Source organism: Diplotaxodon limnothrissa, linkage group LG20 (assembly GCF_057381915.1).
Source record: "Diplotaxodon limnothrissa isolate DT_005_m linkage group LG20, D_limnothrissa_male_GT1.1, whole genome shotgun sequence".
Lineage (NCBI taxonomy): Eukaryota > Metazoa > Chordata > Actinopteri > Cichliformes > Cichlidae > Diplotaxodon > Diplotaxodon limnothrissa.
The window spans coordinates 24,502,485-24,521,348 of record NC_140615.1 but is presented as its reverse complement, the minus strand read 5'-3'; the positions used below and the strand labels follow the sequence as shown (position 1 = coordinate 24,521,348).

At 40.9% G+C, this 18,864-nt stretch overlaps 1 protein-coding gene and 1 non-coding gene across 4 annotated transcripts; both read right to left on the bottom strand.

Moving 5' to 3' along the window:
• Window positions 1-1,832: 1,832 nt before the first annotated feature.
• Window positions 1,833-17,495, bottom strand: LOC146610980 (MYND-type zinc finger-containing chromatin reader ZMYND8-like). Of its 3 annotated transcripts, none has more exons than XM_085344038.1 (21): window positions 17,368-17,495; window positions 17,038-17,273; window positions 12,080-12,150; window positions 11,339-11,502; window positions 9,218-9,439; window positions 8,804-8,917; window positions 8,584-8,676; window positions 8,338-8,425; window positions 8,204-8,259; window positions 8,025-8,102; window positions 7,786-7,901; window positions 7,172-7,647; window positions 6,921-7,049; window positions 6,653-6,802; window positions 5,820-6,332; window positions 4,659-5,087; window positions 4,396-4,541; window positions 4,206-4,286; window positions 4,047-4,125; window positions 3,667-3,906; window positions 1,833-3,003 (listed from the first exon to the last, which is right to left on the bottom strand). In XM_085344038.1, exons 2-21 carry the CDS (start codon window positions 17,049-17,051, stop codon window positions 2,828-2,830), a joined length of 3,435 nt encoding a protein of 1,144 aa, XP_085200164.1. In that variant the 5' UTR covers window positions 17,052-17,273; window positions 17,368-17,495; the 3' UTR covers window positions 1,833-2,827. The 3 variants fall into 3 exon arrangements, with proteins under 3 accessions (XP_085200164.1, XP_085200163.1, XP_085200165.1); XM_085344037.1 differs by having other exon boundaries at window positions 17,372-17,495; XM_085344039.1 differs by lacking the exons at window positions 17,038-17,273; window positions 17,368-17,495 and adding an exon at window positions 14,262-14,302.
• Window positions 17,496-18,416: 921 nt separating this feature from the next.
• trnak-cuu (transfer RNA lysine (anticodon CUU)) lies at window positions 18,417-18,489 on the bottom strand. The gene has a single exon. It is a non-coding gene; the product is annotated as a tRNA-Lys (tRNA).
• Window positions 18,490-18,864: the final 375 nt, after the last annotated feature.

The following is an 18,864-nucleotide window of genomic DNA, read 5'->3' as shown; positions in this document are numbered from 1 at the left end:
GAACCGGCAACCTTCCCATTACAAGGCGAACTCCCAACTCTTGAGCCATGATCGCTCTACCCAGCTTTCTTTAGACCACGAAGGCCGGGTCCTCAGGTGGAAGCAGCCTCTGAATTTGGACACCCCAGCTGTTTCCGGGCCGGCCAATAATAACGGTGACATTTAACGTATTTTATCCGATAAATAAACCCTGTAAAATGTATTTATCACCCCCCCCCAACAGCTCTTTTGAATGTCTCCCTAGTACGGCCACAACACCTCACTCTTGGAGCACTTTTTTGCCGCATGTATGGCAAACCACGTCTCAGCTGTTTGTGAAGGTAAAATACGTCCGCACAATTACAATCAGCAATTGTGAGTGCGCACGCCAAGGGGCTGCGAGACATTTATGCCGCTGTATTTCGCACATGACTTTGAAAGGCGGAAGAGGAAGTAGTTCCTTTGAATGTAGATAATCCGAATGTTATAGTTTCTTTCCACTGTTTTCCTGTTAATGATAAACTACAAATTTACTCTAAATTACTAAAATATCGATATTTTAATGTGAGAATCGATTCTAGAACATAAATGATTGGTATCGGAGGAATCGATATTTCAGGATCGATCCGCACATCACTAGTGGAAATGCTTGGAGCAGACTAACATGTAAGCTGGAGTGTTCTGGAACGTTATATTTGGTCTTGGAATGGCTGCAATCCAGGCCATCCGTCAGCTCTTTGTTACTTTGGAAACACGGCTTAAACAATTTCTCCTCCACAACGTAATCCGATAACAACCGATCTCTTTACCCGTCGGCTTCCCGTGGCTGTCATGCGACCGGCTATTGCAGTTAATAATACAACAGCTTCTTGCCATTTTCTGTGTTTCTTTTTATCGCTGTGTGACTGACTGTTTTCATGTGAAAGCCTGCGTGCGCTAGTACCGCTTGCCACTCGTTCCCAGAATCCTTAGCGGTTTTACCCCTGAATGACGTCACCTTTTCAATCTCTATGGGTTTGAAGAGGATGTCCAACACTGAGGTCTACTGTGCTAACATAAATAACGTCAAATATGTTTAATGCTTTTGTTATTTTAGTTTTCCATTACGAGTTTTATGTTGTTGTTTTTTATCAGTGTGGTTTCTATTAATTTCTAAAGTGAATGTGTTTCGGGGTTTTTTTGTGTTGATTTTAACTTTTTTTTTTTCAGCCTTGTCTCTAATTTTGTCACCAAAGGGCTCAACCACCGCTGTCCCTGTGATGTACTCATTCCTAATTTTGTTCACTCCCAGTGAATATCTTGGCATTTCAGCTCTGTCTCCTTATGTCAGTGCCACCCTCTTCAAACTATACTTCAAAGGACCCCCTCCACCTTGCCTGCATTCTCTTCACTTCTCTTGCGGCACTGTCTATTGCTTTGGATGATTGACCCTAGTTTGTCTGTGAAGGACACATTGGTGGACAGTCATCTGGGACTCGCCACCAATTGTTCTTAGAACTGAAGAAGCTTCTCGGATGAGAGGTGAAGCGTCTTCAAGGAAATGCTTTTCTTTCCAAGCTCCTTAGATTGACCCCAGTTATTTATCTACTCCTTGCAGTTTCGCTGTTGCAGTCAGAGTAATATGTAATATAATATTACTAACAAACAACTAATTGTGGAGAAAGTAGATTTAAAGTCATGCAGACTTCTCAATCCAAAGCCACCTCAAACTGGTTGTGCTGGTAAATGGGGCTGAACTAGGAATGAATAAAACAAATAATTCCCTGGTGCCGCCCCGCCAAAATCTTTCTCACATCACACTCAAAACAACTCATGCACCAAACTGACGATTTTTTATTTTTTTTTTTTCTTCACGGATCCATTTATTTTTATATACAATATGTAAACAAGAACGAGACACAAGCTCAAAACAGACATGCTCACAGGCAGTAATATCCAGCCAAAATGCAGTTTCTATTAATGTCTACCCAGTTCTTAGCAGCAGTCTGACCAGGATTTACTTTGGATATCTGGTCAAACTGGTTTTGCTTAGAGCTGACATTCATATAAAGTAATATACTTTCCAATAACTTTTTTTTGTTTTGTTTTTTTAAACACATAGAAATGTAATTCCAACAAACATACTATAAAAACATATAACACTATAAATATTGTTCAGGTATCTTCTTACAAAAAACTTTGTACAGTTTAAATTTTTAGTTCATTTTCATAAATTGGATCTCTTTCTGTAGTCCTATACAACATAAAACTACAATACAAAACTGGTAGGAGACAGAAATGCCACCACTGACATGAAGAGTACATGGCTGAAACCATTTTTAAACTTGCATTGCTAAATTAAAAAAACAAAACAAAAAAACCCAAACACCTTAGTTGGCATGAAGCAGTGGTTTATACCAAAGATAAAACTTGCATCAGTCAAAAGATCTCTGATGGCACCATGATAAATGTTGATGGCTGTTTCAAATGTTTTGTCTCACAATATGGTGAACTGTCGGCAAAATAAAAAACAACCCTGAAGGAGCAGCAATGGATGTGATAAAGACAAAAGTTTTATGTGGATTCATACAATCTTGCTCAGAGATGAGAAAGTGGTGAGAGAGCTGTAACATAACTACAGTATGGCAAACATATTGACTCACATTTATTTCTCAAGACAGACATCTTTCACAAGGTGAATCCACCTGAACATAGATGAGGAAACTGAGAATGACATTTGAACCAAAAACTAGGTGTACATAAGGGAATGGGAAAAAGCGATTTGTCACAGAGGTGTGGGCCTTCCGGCACCACATCTGAACCAAGGAGTCCCACAGTGACCTCCCAAAATGTGCCCATAGTGTAGCAGTTAGGTCACAGTAACACCAGCACTGTCCTTGCTTTTGTCCATATATGTGGGAGAGTTGCTTTTGTCCAATATTGATCCTGAGCCTGAAGGCACGGTCTGCGTGGCGGGAGAGTGGCCTGATGGTTTGACTGACGGCTCTGAGTTGGGGTCTGCCTCCGGCTCCTGCTGCGCTGTGGCTGTTTATATTTTAAATAAATAATAATAATAATTTAAGAAGAGAATATATACAGGTTGTCTAAATCATCTTCGCACAGTTTGTTTCTTAAACCACTGGTTAGGTAAGAAGGGAAAAAATGTCTACAATTCTCATGAATGATGTAACGCATTTGTGTTTATGATTTCACATTTGCACTGTACCTTAGGGGGCTGAGCTACCAAATAAGAGTGGGGAAGAAAAACGGACAAAATTGGAGACGATTTCATGTTGAATTTAAATCTAACATTAAATCTGACATCACATTAAAATTACCAAATAGGAATACAATGTAAGAATACAAAAGAAAAAGAATATCCCACTGAAACTGAAGAGCACTTACATTAACAAAACAAAACACTGATGACAAGTCTGTTGTAATAAAGCTCCTAACCATTTCTACCCTGCTTCTTCTAACCAATTTCTTAATCTTTTGTGTCATTTATAGGTCTGTTTATTCAGTGGGCAACTTTATTCCTTCTAATAAGTGTGATGCAGTGATTACATGACCAACGAATGACTGACTGACAGGTAAATATAGAAGGCGTCACCATAGTCACTTTTAGCTTAGTTTTACTAATAGTTTAACGCTTTAAAAAAATAAAATAAAATTACATCCATCCATCCCAGGTATGCTTTGTCTTACCCGATTGTGTGCAGGACTTCATGTGCTCTGGCCAATGGGCTTGCTGGCAGGGGTAATCACAGTAACTGGTGTTCCAGCAGCAATAGAAGATTGCCTCCTTCCGACAGTTAGCACACCACTGTTTCTTTTTGGTCTCGTCCACCGCTTGCTGCTTTTCTAACTCCATTTGCTTTTTCACCTCAGCCACCAGTCGTTCTCTTTCCTGCTCCAAACTCTGCCTCATCTCTGCCATTGTTAGTTCTGCATTTAAAAGACACCAAAACAAAAAACTTGAAACTTGTATACCATGTCGACACCTGTTTAAAATTTGATGGCGAGGAAAAGGCAGGTTGAAGATCAAATAAGCTCTGCGGAGTGACAGAGGTAAATGGGTATCTTACCCAGATTGTGCTTCATCTCTGACAACTCTTGCTGATGGAGCCACTGGAGCTTCTCGATCTCTATCCTTAACCGTCGAATCTGTGGTAAAAATACACTGTGATGATAAATACTTACGTATTATTACCACAGAAAGTGTTGCTTTGACTGACAATCTTTACCTCTGCAATCGTGTTTCCCGATGTGCTTTTGGAAAGATCATTGTAGATTTCGGTCATCGTCCCCTTTATTGTGTCCATAATCTGCAAAGTATTGGTAAAAATGTGACATTACTGTTGAACTCAGTTATAACCTTTGCAAACAAAGTTAATAGAGTAGAATTTTAATTTATATGAAAAGGCTCCAACTTACTTTGTTTGTGTATTTAGCTATATCTGCAGCTACATCAGCTGAGACTGTGGGGATCTGCAAGTCACCAGACATAAAAGGAGAGCTACCAGATGTGACCTGGGCAGATGTTGATGAGGATGCACTCAGAGGTGGGTCTTTTTGTTGCCCTGCAGAGGATGATGATGACAACAAAAAATTAAAGGGAAATTATAAAACTTCAAGTACACTTTTTATTTTGTTATGGTGACTAACGTGGACATGACTAATTGTATTGGTGTATATACCCTTGGCTGCTTGTCTGGTCTGATAGCGAGTGCTTGAAGAAGAGTTCTGCTGTTGTGGGCTGCGCGTCTGCACAGCCGACTGCTCTCCATCCTGTTGCTGTTGCCTCTGCATCTTCTGCATATGCCACTTCTGAGAAGACGTTTGAAACTTTGTTGGATTCCAAACTACAGCCCGCTGCACAGCTTGAGCAGTCTCTTTAGGCAGTAGGGGACGCTGTTTCTTTACAGCTGTAGTCACTGGTGAAGAAGTGGAGACAGTAGAAGGTGTACTGGTGGATCCACTGGTGGTGGTCGTGGCACTGGGCTGAGCAGAAGCGGCAGAGGAAACGAGGTTGAGCGCCGATGTGACAGAAGGCTGCGACGAGTCTTTCATGCTGGATGTAACATCACGTGCTGGTGCTACTGATGTAGCAGATGAAGGCAGTTTGCCTAAGCAGTAAAAAAAAAAAAAAGTCTCTTATCGGTGAGACGTTCTGCATTTCAAAATCAGCCACATTAAACAGATTTAACATTTTATAGCATATATAAGATTATATTTATTTAGAGCATTTCAAAGTATGATTGAGATCACTATGTAGACATAGAACCCAGTCACTTTGTTTCTTGTCTGAATGCATGGCATTTGAAAGCAAAGCTTCCTGATAATTACTGGAATATATTGTCCTCTCCATTTAGTACTGTTTCTCTGCCACTGACTGCCAAACAAAGCCACAGTTTTATATTTCCGCCCCCCCCCCCCCCCCCACCCCACCCTCCTGCTTGTCATTGTGGCCAAAACACTCAAACTTAACTTCCTCTGCCCACAGCCCTTCTTTCCAAAACAATTCCAGCTTATCCAGATGTTGTTTTGCAGACTTTAGAGGTCGACTTCTGTGATAATCGCAGTTAAGATTGCGACAATTCTTCAATGTAGATCCTGTTTGTGCATCAACTCAATCAATAAGCTCATGACTACCCTTACGTCACCTACATAGTCTTCCACCTAGCAGAGAAACACTGCACAGTTTAATCTGAAGGTTTTCATGGTCTTTCACATCATGCCTTAACTTGTGCAATTCCCCATACCTGACACTCTGATGTTTCGTATAACCTCCCCCCCCCCCCCCCCCCCCCAAAAAAAACAACAACAAAAAAACAAAACAAAAAAACAACAAGCCTCACCTTCCAGCTTGGCAACATTAGACTCTTTGGCAGCTTTGGCAGTGGAAGATCCCAGCTCTTTTTTCGCCCTCTTTGAGTCACGACCTCCATGTTCATCCCCTAAGTCAATCACAAGCTCTCTTTCAGAATCAGAGTCCTGCTCAGCTGCTGATGTATTAGCAGCTGCTTTGACATCCTCTGGGGCTTTGGGTTTGTCAGCAAGGGGTTGAGACTGGGGTGTTCTGGGCTTGTCCTTGAGGTCTCTATCTGGGCCATTGCTACCCTGCTTCTCTTTGAGTGGGGGTTCCGGGGTGGCTTTATCCCCCGTTGCCACAGCTCCTTCCTTATTCTCTCCATCAGTGCTTGCTTTAGACCTTTTTCTCTCCATTTTGTCCTTGTCCTCCTGAGCTGAACTTTTTGGCTTGTGTTCCTCATCACTGAGATACTCGCTGTCACTTGAATCTGATTTCTCAGAGTCCTCAGAGTCACTGTGATCCACATCTTTATACGCATCTTCAGATATCTCATCAATACCTATATTAAGAAATGGACATTGTGTTAATTTCTTTCTGTCAGAAGCAAATAGAAAGAAATAATGAACCCTTTCTCTGGTAATAGCTTAATAAACCCTAGTCAGCAGCAGTCACACAGACATGACCGCCACTGATTAGAGAGTCAGAACTGCCGTGATGCATTTGTAAAATTGCCAAATTCAAATTAGTCTTGAGAAATAATCCACAACTTAAATTTCCTAGATTTGTTATTAATCATTACATTGGCAAGTTCAAATGACTTGTACAGTACAAGAATAGAGTTCTGCAGCAAGTCATGTCACAAACTGGTTTTGTATGTACCAAGCTGTGCCTTGCAGCTTTCAATAGTCTTGTCCAAGCTCCTGATGGGTCTCTTTGGAGTAGAAGGGGGCGCAGGGACTCCTTGTTGTTGCTGCTGTTGTTGAACAGTCTCACTCAGCTCTTTGAGATCCATTTCAGCCTTGACTCGATCTGAAATGAACATGTAAATGTTTGTTTAATCACAAATTCATTAATTATTAAGTACTTTTTGATTATTAGCCTTTGTAAGAACATAAATGCGGTCTCTCTTTGCTTTTTTGTTACTGACCCAGGTTGAGATTGAGGATGCCACCTGTCCCTGCAGTCCTCTCCTGCTTTGGCACCAGTCCAGGGTTAAAGGGCTTTGGACTACCTGACACGCTGCCTGCAGGACCCATCTTCCCTGAAACAGGAGATGCTGTAATAAAAAGATTTTATTTTTTTAAAAAGCAACAAAAAGAAAAAAAGCTTATAATGGTGAATAAAATAAGTTAAAATCACATAAATAGAGTTAATGCAACCAGAGTGGAGAAGACTTACCAGTACAGTCCATTGATTCCTCTCCAGTGCTGTAATGGAGTGCAGGATTTCTGTTGCCCTTTTCCACATCTTGCTCTCCATCAGACCCTGTGTGAACCGAAGAGTTTGTACTCATGGGAGACCGAGGCATGTCTGTCATTGAGACCCGCTGATTCATACTGCTGGGTGTGCTACTCTTGCTGAGGACCATCTTAGGAGAAGCGGTTATATCAAAGTTGAAACGAAGTTTATCTGATTTCTCTGTTTTCACTGTACCAGCACCGGGGTTGGAAGGGTCCACCAGCATTTGTAGCTGGTTGTTGGGGGTGTACGGAGTGCGGAAGGGTGCGTAGTTGAAGACTCCAAACTTCTTGCGAATGTTTTCCACATAGACCTCCATTTCTTGCATGGCACTATTGAAAATGCTCTTTGTTTTCTTTACAGAGAAAGGGATCTCTTTGGACATGAGGTAGCAGTTGTTGATGGGAACCCAGGCCCTATGTGGAAATGCAACAACAGAACAAAATAATGTTTTAATACATTTAATATCCAGTGGAGATACAGCAACTCGGGTCTTTTCTAAACCTCTAAAACAAGGAGAGTTTCCTCTATAGTGCCCAAAAGGTTCATCTCACCTGTCGTGCTGCCCGAAGAAGCGTGCATCTACTTGCCCATCCTTTTCACGAAGTGCTTTTGCTGGCCAGAATGGAAAGCCCTTCAGCTTAGCCCAAACCAGGGGGTGGGGTTGACTCTGTTGGATAGAGCAAAACAGTAAAATACTGTGCTTCACAAAGCTGATATCCAAGCTAAAACGTATAAAAAATGTAAAAAAAATCTGTTACTTTTATGGATTTAAATTAATGTAAAGACCTACACATGGCTCACAAAACCAGTTGTCCCTTTTTTGGCATGCGGACAGGTAGCACTCTGGACACACCTCAATCTCATTCATCTAAAAAAAGAAAAGAAAAAAAAGTATTAAATGAAGATGATGCAAGTCCATAAATAAGACACATTTACAAAAATGTCACCAAGTAATTAAAGTTGCTTTACCTCATGTTCACAGATCCTGACAATGACTTTCGCAGTTGCTGTTAATTTGTGATTGCCTGGAAACGACGCACAAGCTTAATTTATATATTCTTACGACAGTAAAGGGAGTAATGACGTACATCAAAGTTGCCTACCTCCATTATAGATGATGCAGTTGTGCAAGATCCATTTCACATCAGCAAGAAAAGCTTCAGTACAGCCATACATCTTCTTCTTTACATTCTATAGTACAGTGAAAATAATAATATCAGTCAAGCAACTGCACTTTTGCCAGCATTTTATATGCATATTTACCTCATGTTTCATTCTAATTCTAGTTTTGTTTTTTTATTGTTAATACTTCTCCAGAAAAAAAAAAAAAAATCTATATACACGAGTACCTTCTCTAAAGTACATAAGTCCATGGGGTGGAAGATGTACTCTGCATAATCTGGATGTTGCTCCAGAGATACAGGCTTCTGAAAGGGCTCAGTCTGCTCAGATTAGACAAACAGGAAATAAGCACACATGAATTACACTTTCCTCATGGATGTTTCCAGAATCTTTGGTTGAATCTGCAACACGCAACTGGGCATATAAAGACTTGAAGAAACCCCTTACCCCAGGCTGTTTAATCTTTTGGAGTGCAAATTTGAGTAAATAGGAGAGCTGGTCTATTGTCAGCATTGTCATCGCCTTGCTCTGGGTTTCAATGCATTCAGCGACTGTAATTTTCTGCAACAAAATAATAATAAAAAAAAACAAGACAATAATTGGTAAACTAAAGAGATACTATTCATATCTAAAACTGCGTAAAATTTAAATCACTTTTTTGTGATTCAGTTAGTGTATCCCAAATTGAAGAATTGTGTAACAAATACACGTAGAAGTGAAACTTTAATCTTCTAATGTCGTCTCTTGTGCTCACAGAAGCATGAGCCATGAGTTTGAAAGGTAGTTTCTGCTGTTCATGGCACACAGTTCCACAATTACTTGTGTACACCCACATAAATGCACATGACTACAGCAAGATACCTCACACTCTGGACAGAACCAGTCGCCCTCGGGCTCAGCTGGTAGTTTGAGGCACTTGGCGTGGTACACCCTGGGGCAGAGCTCACAGCAGAGCACCTGGCCCTCGCGGTGGCACAGCCAGCAGTAGAAGTCATTCCTGCCGTCCTGCGGTACAACATCAACAGGGTCTGTGGTGAGTGCTGGCTGCTTCATATAGTAAAAGGGACCATGTCTTAGCTCTGACTGAAATGCAGGCAAGAGAAACAAGGGGGCAGGTTTCAAAAAACACGCAGGAACACAAAAAGGTGCAGTGCAACAGAAACAAGCTGGGATAAGCAGGGTAAGCAGCATAGAAGGTAATAAAGACAATCAGTCCAAAAAAATTGTTTTAAGAAAATCAGTTAATAGTCTGAACATCTAGTCATGTAATGGCTTCAAATAAAATCAATACTAACCAAACAGGTTCTACAGTGCAAGCTGAGACATGGCTCACCTTAAACCTAAAGAGTAAACATTGCATGATGTGGCTCTCTGGTAAATGCCTAAATGGTATCTTAGTGTTAACATGTTACTACATGAATACAAGTTGATAGATGGCTCAAAAGAGTCTTTCTTTGCCCAAATTCAAGTCTTTGGCATTCAATTTGAGTGGTGTTAAAATCCATCTGCTACTTATTTGACCTTTCCCAGAGAGCCAAAGCATGTATTCCAACAGTGCCACGAAGACATAACTATGCGCACGTCAGATACCTGTCAAATTATACAAGAGGGGCTAAATTAGCTTTCAATATCATGTAAGATCAACACAGGACTAAAAGGAATCACGCAACACTACATTATCCACCAAGCAAACAATAAAAACCATATCCATCTAGGCTATTTGGTACTAAATGTCAACGTTAATGACCATTGGCGACTCACGTTGCATTAAACGACTTGTTTCCAAAATAATATATTCATGTGAATTGTGGCAGCTCACATTCCTGTATGGTGGGTCTACTTTAAAAATGGCCAGTATTCAAGAGATTATGATCAAAATCAGTGTGTTCTCACAGGCAGTATATGGCACTTAGATTAGACTATTGCTGGGTTCTGTATACCTTGAAACTCAACGCTGGTCAAAAATGTCAAAGCTCACTACCATTCCAGTAAAGTTGGAAAGACAAGGAAAACAGGCTTTGCTTTGCTTGTTAGGAAGACAGCCATTTATGCATCAAGCTAGATTTCTGCAGTTTAAAAATAAATACTGCTGCTTTACCTTATTTGGCGAATCACAAATACAAAACAGTGGCAGTATAGTTTAAAAAAACTCTGAAATTTTACTACGGTTTACATTCACAGCTGCCACCTTGGATTGTTAAGTCACTGTTGGTGGGGCTGCTCTGACTTTCCGAGCTGCAAAACCAACTTGAGTTGTCTATTTGACAATTCTGACTTGGGACTATAGCACCAGTACATCTGGTAACATATTCTTGTTGAATACCCTCAGATACCCCCTCCCCCTAGTTCATCTCCTTTGATGATGGACAAGGAGGTCTCCGTCTTACCCTTCATGTTCAAAACCAACAACTGGCTAAAGCCTGGCATTTACACAGACCGCTGAAGACCCGAAAGCCAACTAGTCAATCCTGTTATACATCTTTAACGTCTACTTGGACTGTGCTGCCTGGGAAGCATATGTACTTGGTGCTTTGTAACGCAAGTACACGGACATCTGCATCAATCCTCCCACTAACTGTCTGATGATGAAATTCACGTCACTCGAACAGACCCTAGCAGACTTCCAGAAGTGGAAGGTATAATCTGCCAACTGTATGCAGTGCAATTTTTTTTTTCCATATATTGTACACATTAGTTGTGGAAGCATGAGGCAAAAAATAAATAACACTAAACACTTCCCATTCAAGACCCTGAAAATACACTTTATCATGGCTGTGTTTATACAGCGGTTAGATTGACCATAAACATATCTGATTTCTGATGTGGTCAGATAGCACATCATATGAAATGGTTCTTTTCAGGCACAACCCTGGCCTTAACATTCTATGAAAGTATATGGCCCATTATTGAAATTGGATAAAGAAATAGCCTTTGAGAACACACCTGATTTCAAAATGAACTTGCACTTACAAGAGCCCTTACCTGGTCTTTGTTGTTACAATTCAAGGCCCCTGGCTTCTTCTTCTTCTTAAGAGGGCTGGGGGAGGTGTCTGAGGGAGAGTGCCCATTGGAGGAATGGGTGGGACTCGACACCTTTCGTTTCTGTGGTGCCACTGATCTTTCTGCTGACCCTGGTGGATCAGGGACTGAATACATAAAGATAATTGTGTCATCACACAATAGGAGTCAAGCTTGTAATGTTCAATGTATTTACAGCCAACACATTACACAAGCTTAAGAAAAATAATTACCAAAAAGAGGACAAAAAAAACAAAACTATAAAACTATTATACATCACTGTCATCGACCCACACGTCTTCCCTTGAGAAACCAAGGGAGGAACAGTATTTTGAAGTTATTAATTTTCAAGCGAGCAGTACAATAGATTCAGTGTTCAGCACTATTATTTTTAACCATCTAATATTCCATCTAACACAGCAATCACAGTAGTCTGAAAAGCAGTTACTGAAGACAACACTTATACACGTCAAATTACTATTTCATCATAATAAATGGCTAGAGGGCTTCCTCAGAACTAACTACACCCCGTGTAGATTCAGCAGGCAGACTGTCAGGAAAAATGGATCCTAAGAGACCAGCAAAACGTATTACCGTAAGATTCTTCTCCTCAAAACATACAGAGAAGGTAGAGGTTATTTACTGTAACTGAGCTGTGTTGGATGCTTGGCTCCTAATGTGAGGTCCTCGGCCTTAGAGACTTACCTTTGGATCGCACAGATGCATCCATTCCCTCTACCACATCAGACTCTGTCTTTATCTCCTCCTCAGCCAGACTGCAGAGCACCGAACAGGAGCACACAGAAACACAGAAAGAGAGACAAACACAAAGTCAGAAAGGGTGTTCAGAAACCACATCAGCATAGCAGTAAACAAGTGGAACACCACCTAAGGCACCCGGGTCCCAGAGGATCTGTCAACAGGGACTCTGCTGATTTCCATTGTTGTTGTTTTCATTTGATTTTACAACATCTCCCACTTTGTTTCATGAAATTAAAATACTTTCCATATTATCATCTACAATGGAGTCTGCAAATGTTCTTTATGCTCCAAGAGAAAGGATGATAAATATCACCATGGTAACGCTGATCTCCGCTAAGCACAAGCTGAGATTTGCAACAACACGTAGGGCCATTTAGCTGTAATTACCCTGCACCTCTGTCCTTACATTGCAGTCATAGCATTTTAGTCCAACTAGGTCACAATATTCAAACAGTGCTTTCTTTGACATACAATGTATAGAGCTATAGATCTGTAGCAACAAAAAAAGAAAAGAAAAATCCACAGAGAGTTGGTACATACCACTGAAGGGACAGCCCCCCATGGCAAATAACAGCACCTCTCAAGCCCCTTCAGTAACAACAGAATACCCCTGAAGGATTTGGGCCCATTGTTAGAGACCAGTAGGAAGAGATATATCTAATAAACTTCAAACGCTCATCTGACAACACCTTTCTGGCCTAGATCCTAATTATGGTCACATTAAATCTTCTGTCATTTCTGGCACTATTTTATGTCTTTGTTTATAAAGTGGCAAACACTTTTTTAAATTAATAAATAAATCCAAAACCTAAAAATGCAACACTGGAAATGACTGATTTCCCTTTGCTCTTGCGTAGCACCCCACTTCCTCTGAGGCAAAAAACAAAAAAACAAAAAAAAAAAAAAAGACAGGAATAAAGAGGGTCTGGCAATAAATGAAGGTCTTTGAGTGTTTGGCTCCTCCTTTGTGAGAGCCACAGAGGGCCTAGTTCCAAGGATGTAGCCTTTATTGAAAAGCCTAGAGAAGAAAACCCACCCACAGACCCCTGACAGGTCACACACTTGACCAGATCATAGCTTTGGCTACAGCTCTGGTTTCCCGCTAGGATGAGTGGTTTTCGGGGTAGAACTCAAAGGTCAACCACATTTGTGGGATAATCTTTTTTTTTTTCCAGTTCTGAAACTAAAGGAATGCTCTGCATGTCCCCTCCTCCATCCTTAAAGAGACATTCCATTAAAAAGTTAAAACAAATGTCAGCTCACTGAGAGGCAAGGAGGGTTCAAAATGCAAATCCTACGAGTTTGATCAATGAAACAAATTACGATTACATATGAGCATAATGGCTAGTAAACCTATGCTTGTAATGTCTTGATGCATGCTCAGTTATCCAAAAATGTTGATTCTGTTCATCTGGATGTTACGCTTACTCATAAACGTTTGCTCATAACACCAAGTAAACCACGATGTATCGACAAAGGGGTTTAAGATTAAAGTTTGTCACTGTGGCAAAAGAAAATACACTGTGGCTCACAATCACCAGCAGTTCCTAAAAACATTCAAGTCACCGATGGTTTATATGAAACTTGAGAGAATACAAGCATAGCTTGCATTGTCTGAAAAAGTGACAAACATGGGTTGAGCAGAGTTTCTCGTGGCATTTGGGTATCTAGTATCATCTAGCCTGCAGTTTCAAATGCACATACACAGCCTCAGTCACACACACCCCAACCCCTCCGGGGCCTTCCTGTTCCGGACTGCGTGAACAAATGAGGCCCACATGAAAATAAGAAACCGTTAGCCAGTTCACTCTGCTACGTGTGCCACAGCCCTATAAAAGAACATTAGCCATCACCAAGCAGCCCTGAGCTGCCAAATAACCCTATAATACACATTCTCAACACCAATGGCAAGACATTTATGCAACTACAAAGAAAACAGGATTAGCAGACGTTAAAAGGAAAAAGAAAAAAGTATGAAGATCCAAAGTGCATTCTCAGATTAGGAGCTATGATCCATCAAATAAGAAGATTTAAACAAATAAATCCTTAGCAGGTTCTGAGATATATTCCATAATAGTCAGGTGCAAGAAAACACAGTATTCCCACTCAGTAAGTACTGAAGTACCTGACGGACAAAAAGGAAACAACACTGAATCAATGTCTTTAGATTCCACTCCTGTGAGAGACGAGCAGGGTTCTCTCGTCACAGAAAATGGAGGCCACAGCTTGCTCCCCTCCCCCCTCTCCCCCATCCCCCACTCCAAGGCTGAGACTCGGGCACTGGCACATCCATGCAGGAGGACCAGAGAGATCTGTGGAGATTACAGTCCAACATTACGAAAAAACATGGTCTATGTCGGGGCAAAGCCTCACGGCCAATGACAGAGACAGAGGCGAAACACAGGGAGGGAGACACAGGAAAATCCAGCAAAGTCAGAAGCTCTCATCCGTGTGTGTTGGGGGTTTTTTTGTTTTTTTTTGTTCCCTGTATTCAATCTTGGCTTCCCTCCTTCTGTGTGAATACTGCTGTCATGGAATAATTAGATTTCATTTTTAAGAAACACAGACCACCACTCTAAAACCACAGTCAGGTCCTGGCAAAGCTGCATGGAAAAGCTTCTCTACATGTAAAAACAATAAACAATTTTCACACATTAAACAGATAAATATCTGGCTCCGTCTGGAAATCCAGAAATGCAACTGAATGCGAACACCATACTGCACTCATTATATTGCATCATATTAGAGATGCCACTGAAAACATCTGCGAAAAAGAAAAGGTATCCTACACGGTCTGCTACACAAAACCCTAGAGAGATTATTTGATTTAGCAATACGACAAGAAACAACCGGCTTTCATGAGAGCAACAAACACATGCAGACAACTGAAGAAATGAATAGGATTAGCTTTTGCTTTTCCTGGGAAATAAAAGCATTTCATTAAACAATGACTTTAAGTAAATTAAGGTGCCTGATCTAGCACAACTCCCAGCACTTAATCAGTATACTGCTAGTATACACAGCGTATTCTGTACGAAAGAAGAAAAAAAAAAATGACCTGGATCTTATAAAAGGCTGTAAAGGGTGAATCAAAGATGGCTGTGGAATTTTCCAGAAGGCCTTGCTCTCCCTGCTGCTCTCCCTCGGATTGTCAATCTTTAACCTCAACTGCAGCTGCAATTGGCTGGAGGGCCAACAGGGTGGAACTTTATTGGTCGCTGTGTTATGCCACACAGATCACAGTATGCAGGCTCCCCTCTTCCTCTTAAAAAGCGTTTTTGCTGCAATGCAGAGATTTCCCTCTGCCTCAGACGATTTATTTTCCTTCGGTTCTGTTTGATAATTTGTGATTATGACAGCATAAAACCAGGGGGCTTTTTGTTTTCCTTTAATGTTTTTAAAAAGCCTTGTGGCTGTCATGCACAACTCAGTGTCTGTGCTATTCAACCTCTGTCACCCTCTCTATAGCCTGCAATGCTACAGAAAGAGGCTCAGAGCTTTGCCCCACATATATCCATCTAAAATTTAATAATTACACATTTTAACATAAATTCTCAATCAGGCATTGTGGCGTAGTAAAGGTTTTGGTTTTGGTTTCACAGATAGCAATCTTTTAAACTACGAGTAATTTCCTGATTATAACCTTACTCTCTTCTGAATGTTGCCTACATGAAAAAAAAAGCCTTGCGTCAGGCCACAAGAAAAAGAAATCATTCTTTGTTTCCCCGGCACAGCTGAGACTGCTAAAATGGTGCAACATGACAAAACACAACGTACCGACTATGATGTGGACAGCATGACAGGTTATTGGAAGGAACAATCCTTCTTAACGACACTTTTAGCAGCTGTTCAAATGCAGTTGATACTTATGTAAAGCATTCTGCTTGACTCTGTTTGAAATGTGCTATTCACATTAAACTGATTTGACTTGAAACATTTAAAAATATGTCTGTCTTATGTTATTTCCACGAGTAGTGTGTTATATTTGCTTATGCCGTGTGATCTGTGAAGACAGCAGCACAAAATGGCTACTGCCTGGCTGAGAGCGTAGGAAGCAGTTTCACAACAGCACTGTGGAATTGCAGAAGCCAGGGGCAATAAACTCCAGGCCTATGAGTGTAAATAGAGGCAACCAGTTTATAAAGATTACACTGGAAAAACTGGAAGGGGATTACCCCTGTCACAAAGTGTTTGTATGTAATGTGGCCTCTGACTAGTATGGACTGTAGAAAACCCAGTCTTAGTGCAGCTTTCCTAAATGTGTATACACTGTGCTACAGTTTTCATGTTCTAGATATTTTTCACATATGTGTACATAAAAATGTTACAATGACGTGATGCACTGCGCACTCTGCCCTCCTAGCATGCACTTCTGTTTCCCTTTGCATGTAGTCCCCATCCTGGCATGACACAAGAAAACACCACAGAGCCAATCCACTTAGAAACAGTACATAATACACCCTTTCCTCCACTGCCCATCCCCCATTCTTCCTCTGCCATTCTAAAAAAAAAAACCCACAAACACTCCCACAACAGAAAGGAGATGTGTGTGCCATTTTAAAATCCAACTCTCTTTTGCATTCTAAAAAAATAAAAGGATTTTTCATGGTCCACTCTGCCTCCTGTATGGCAGGCTGGTTGTCTGGGGCACTCATGTGACCCTGAGACATAGAGAGAGAACAAGGGTGAGAATCGTTAGCCAACCCCCACCCTCCCACCCTCAGCACTGTGGAGCACAGAGGCCTTACGAGGCCTCCAATCCACCCCAGCTCCTCCTCCTCCTGCACACTAAACTGACTTTAAGGTGTGCGCATTCATCATTAGAAACCAACAGTCAGCACAACACGAAGAAGGAAGCCATGTTGTTATCAGAAGTCTGAGATAAAAAAGACAGAGCTTACCTCTGTGGATGCATGGCTGCCTGACACACTGTTATGTCAACACTTATAAAACATGGAGGACACTCTCAGCTCTCAGTCGGGGAAGGCTCCGCTCTTCAGGCAAGGCGATCAGGCCCCGGTGATGTTAGCCAGATCCTGACTGGTCGCTTTCCTCACGAGCAAGATGCAAGGCCGCGCCTGATAGGCCGAAATGTTTCCTGAGTAATTATCTTTGTTCAGTGCAGGCAGGGGCAGCACTGTGAGAGTCAGAGACAGGGGAAGAAAAATAAGCACAGAGCTAGGTCTTAAAACCACAAAATATTGTGATTACTGCGAGTATTTCTGACATACAAACCCATGGAACAATGCTTTGTAGCTTCCAACAGCAGAATCAGGAAACAACCGTCTTAGTTGAAGGTTTTAGAAGGAGAAACGGCAGCATGTAGTGTTGAGAGCAGGACACCATGGCTTCTCTGCACAAGCTTCCATTTTTTATGTGGAAAGGGCCTTTGTTTAAACTCCTCCCTCTTGGCTTATTCCAAAGAAAAGAGAGGCTAAAGCTGTTATTCTATTCGGACATTTCAGCCATCAAAAAACAGAACACCATAAAAAATTATATAAGAAATGATATACTTGTATTTAATCCTAAAGAAGCTAACCCTCGCTTTTTATTATGTATATATGAATAATGGCCAGTTAAACAAACCATATGCAAAAATACTGTGTACGAGTGATTACCTGATAAGCTTGATCAGTTACCAGATGTGGTCCCGTCTGACTTTCAGCAGACCCATCTATGACCAGATAAAGAGTAAAATATATAGATTATTAGGCAATACAATATAACAATTCATTCTGAGGAACACATGCACGTTCCTTTTTGCTTTATCTCATTTGTTGAGTCTGATCTTGGGTCATTTGTAAGGCTTTAATTTGATGTGATGAAAAGTCTATTTTTATATACTCTTATGTAGAATTCAAAGCAGTATTTGAATACTAGAAAAATGTGTTCAATGCATAGGACTTCATTAAATTAAACATAAAATATGTCCTGATATATAAATATTGCCATATGTTGCTTATCGGTATTACAAGCACTAAAAATTACACCTCAATTATCTTTTTTGAACTTCCTTTAACCACTTTGGGGGCTTTTTTCAGCAACATTTTTCTCCTCCAAGTAAGGCTAATTTACATTTCAAACATTGTAAAGTAGGGTGATGAATTTGAAAAGACAACCAAGACTTGCACAAACTATGGCCAAGTAATTTTTGATTAGTTATAAAGCAGAGCAGACTCGCGGCGGATCAACTTGTCTCTGATTTCCGTGTAAGCACAATGGAGGCCTGTGCTCTTGTGATTTGGGGAAGTGAAGCACACAGAAGGAAAAAAAAGACTTCCGCCCAACGTGGGGCTCGAACCCACGACCCTGAGATTAAGAGTCTCATGCTCTACCGACTGAGCTAGCCGGGCGCTGATGAAACACATCGCCGTTTAGAAATTTCACCCAAATTAGAGAAAATGACCTGAACTAAACATATCTTTTGTACACACGTTGTACTCGAACGGCTACGTGCAGTTCTCTCCGGTCTGTCTCATACTGCCCTCTGGTGCCATGATGCAAGGAGATAAAATGAACGTGGAATTCTGTTTAAATTGTTGGGAAGTTAGCTAACAAGTCTAAACACGTTAGTGTTAAACACACAGCGCCTGGATTTGAACAAAAAACGAATAGAATTGTGTATATATAGGGACTTGCTTCTTTAGACGAATAACACCGCCGATAAAAACTAAATTAAAAAATAAAAATCAATGAAGGTTAAAATTAATTGTCGACGGTTAGCTGTC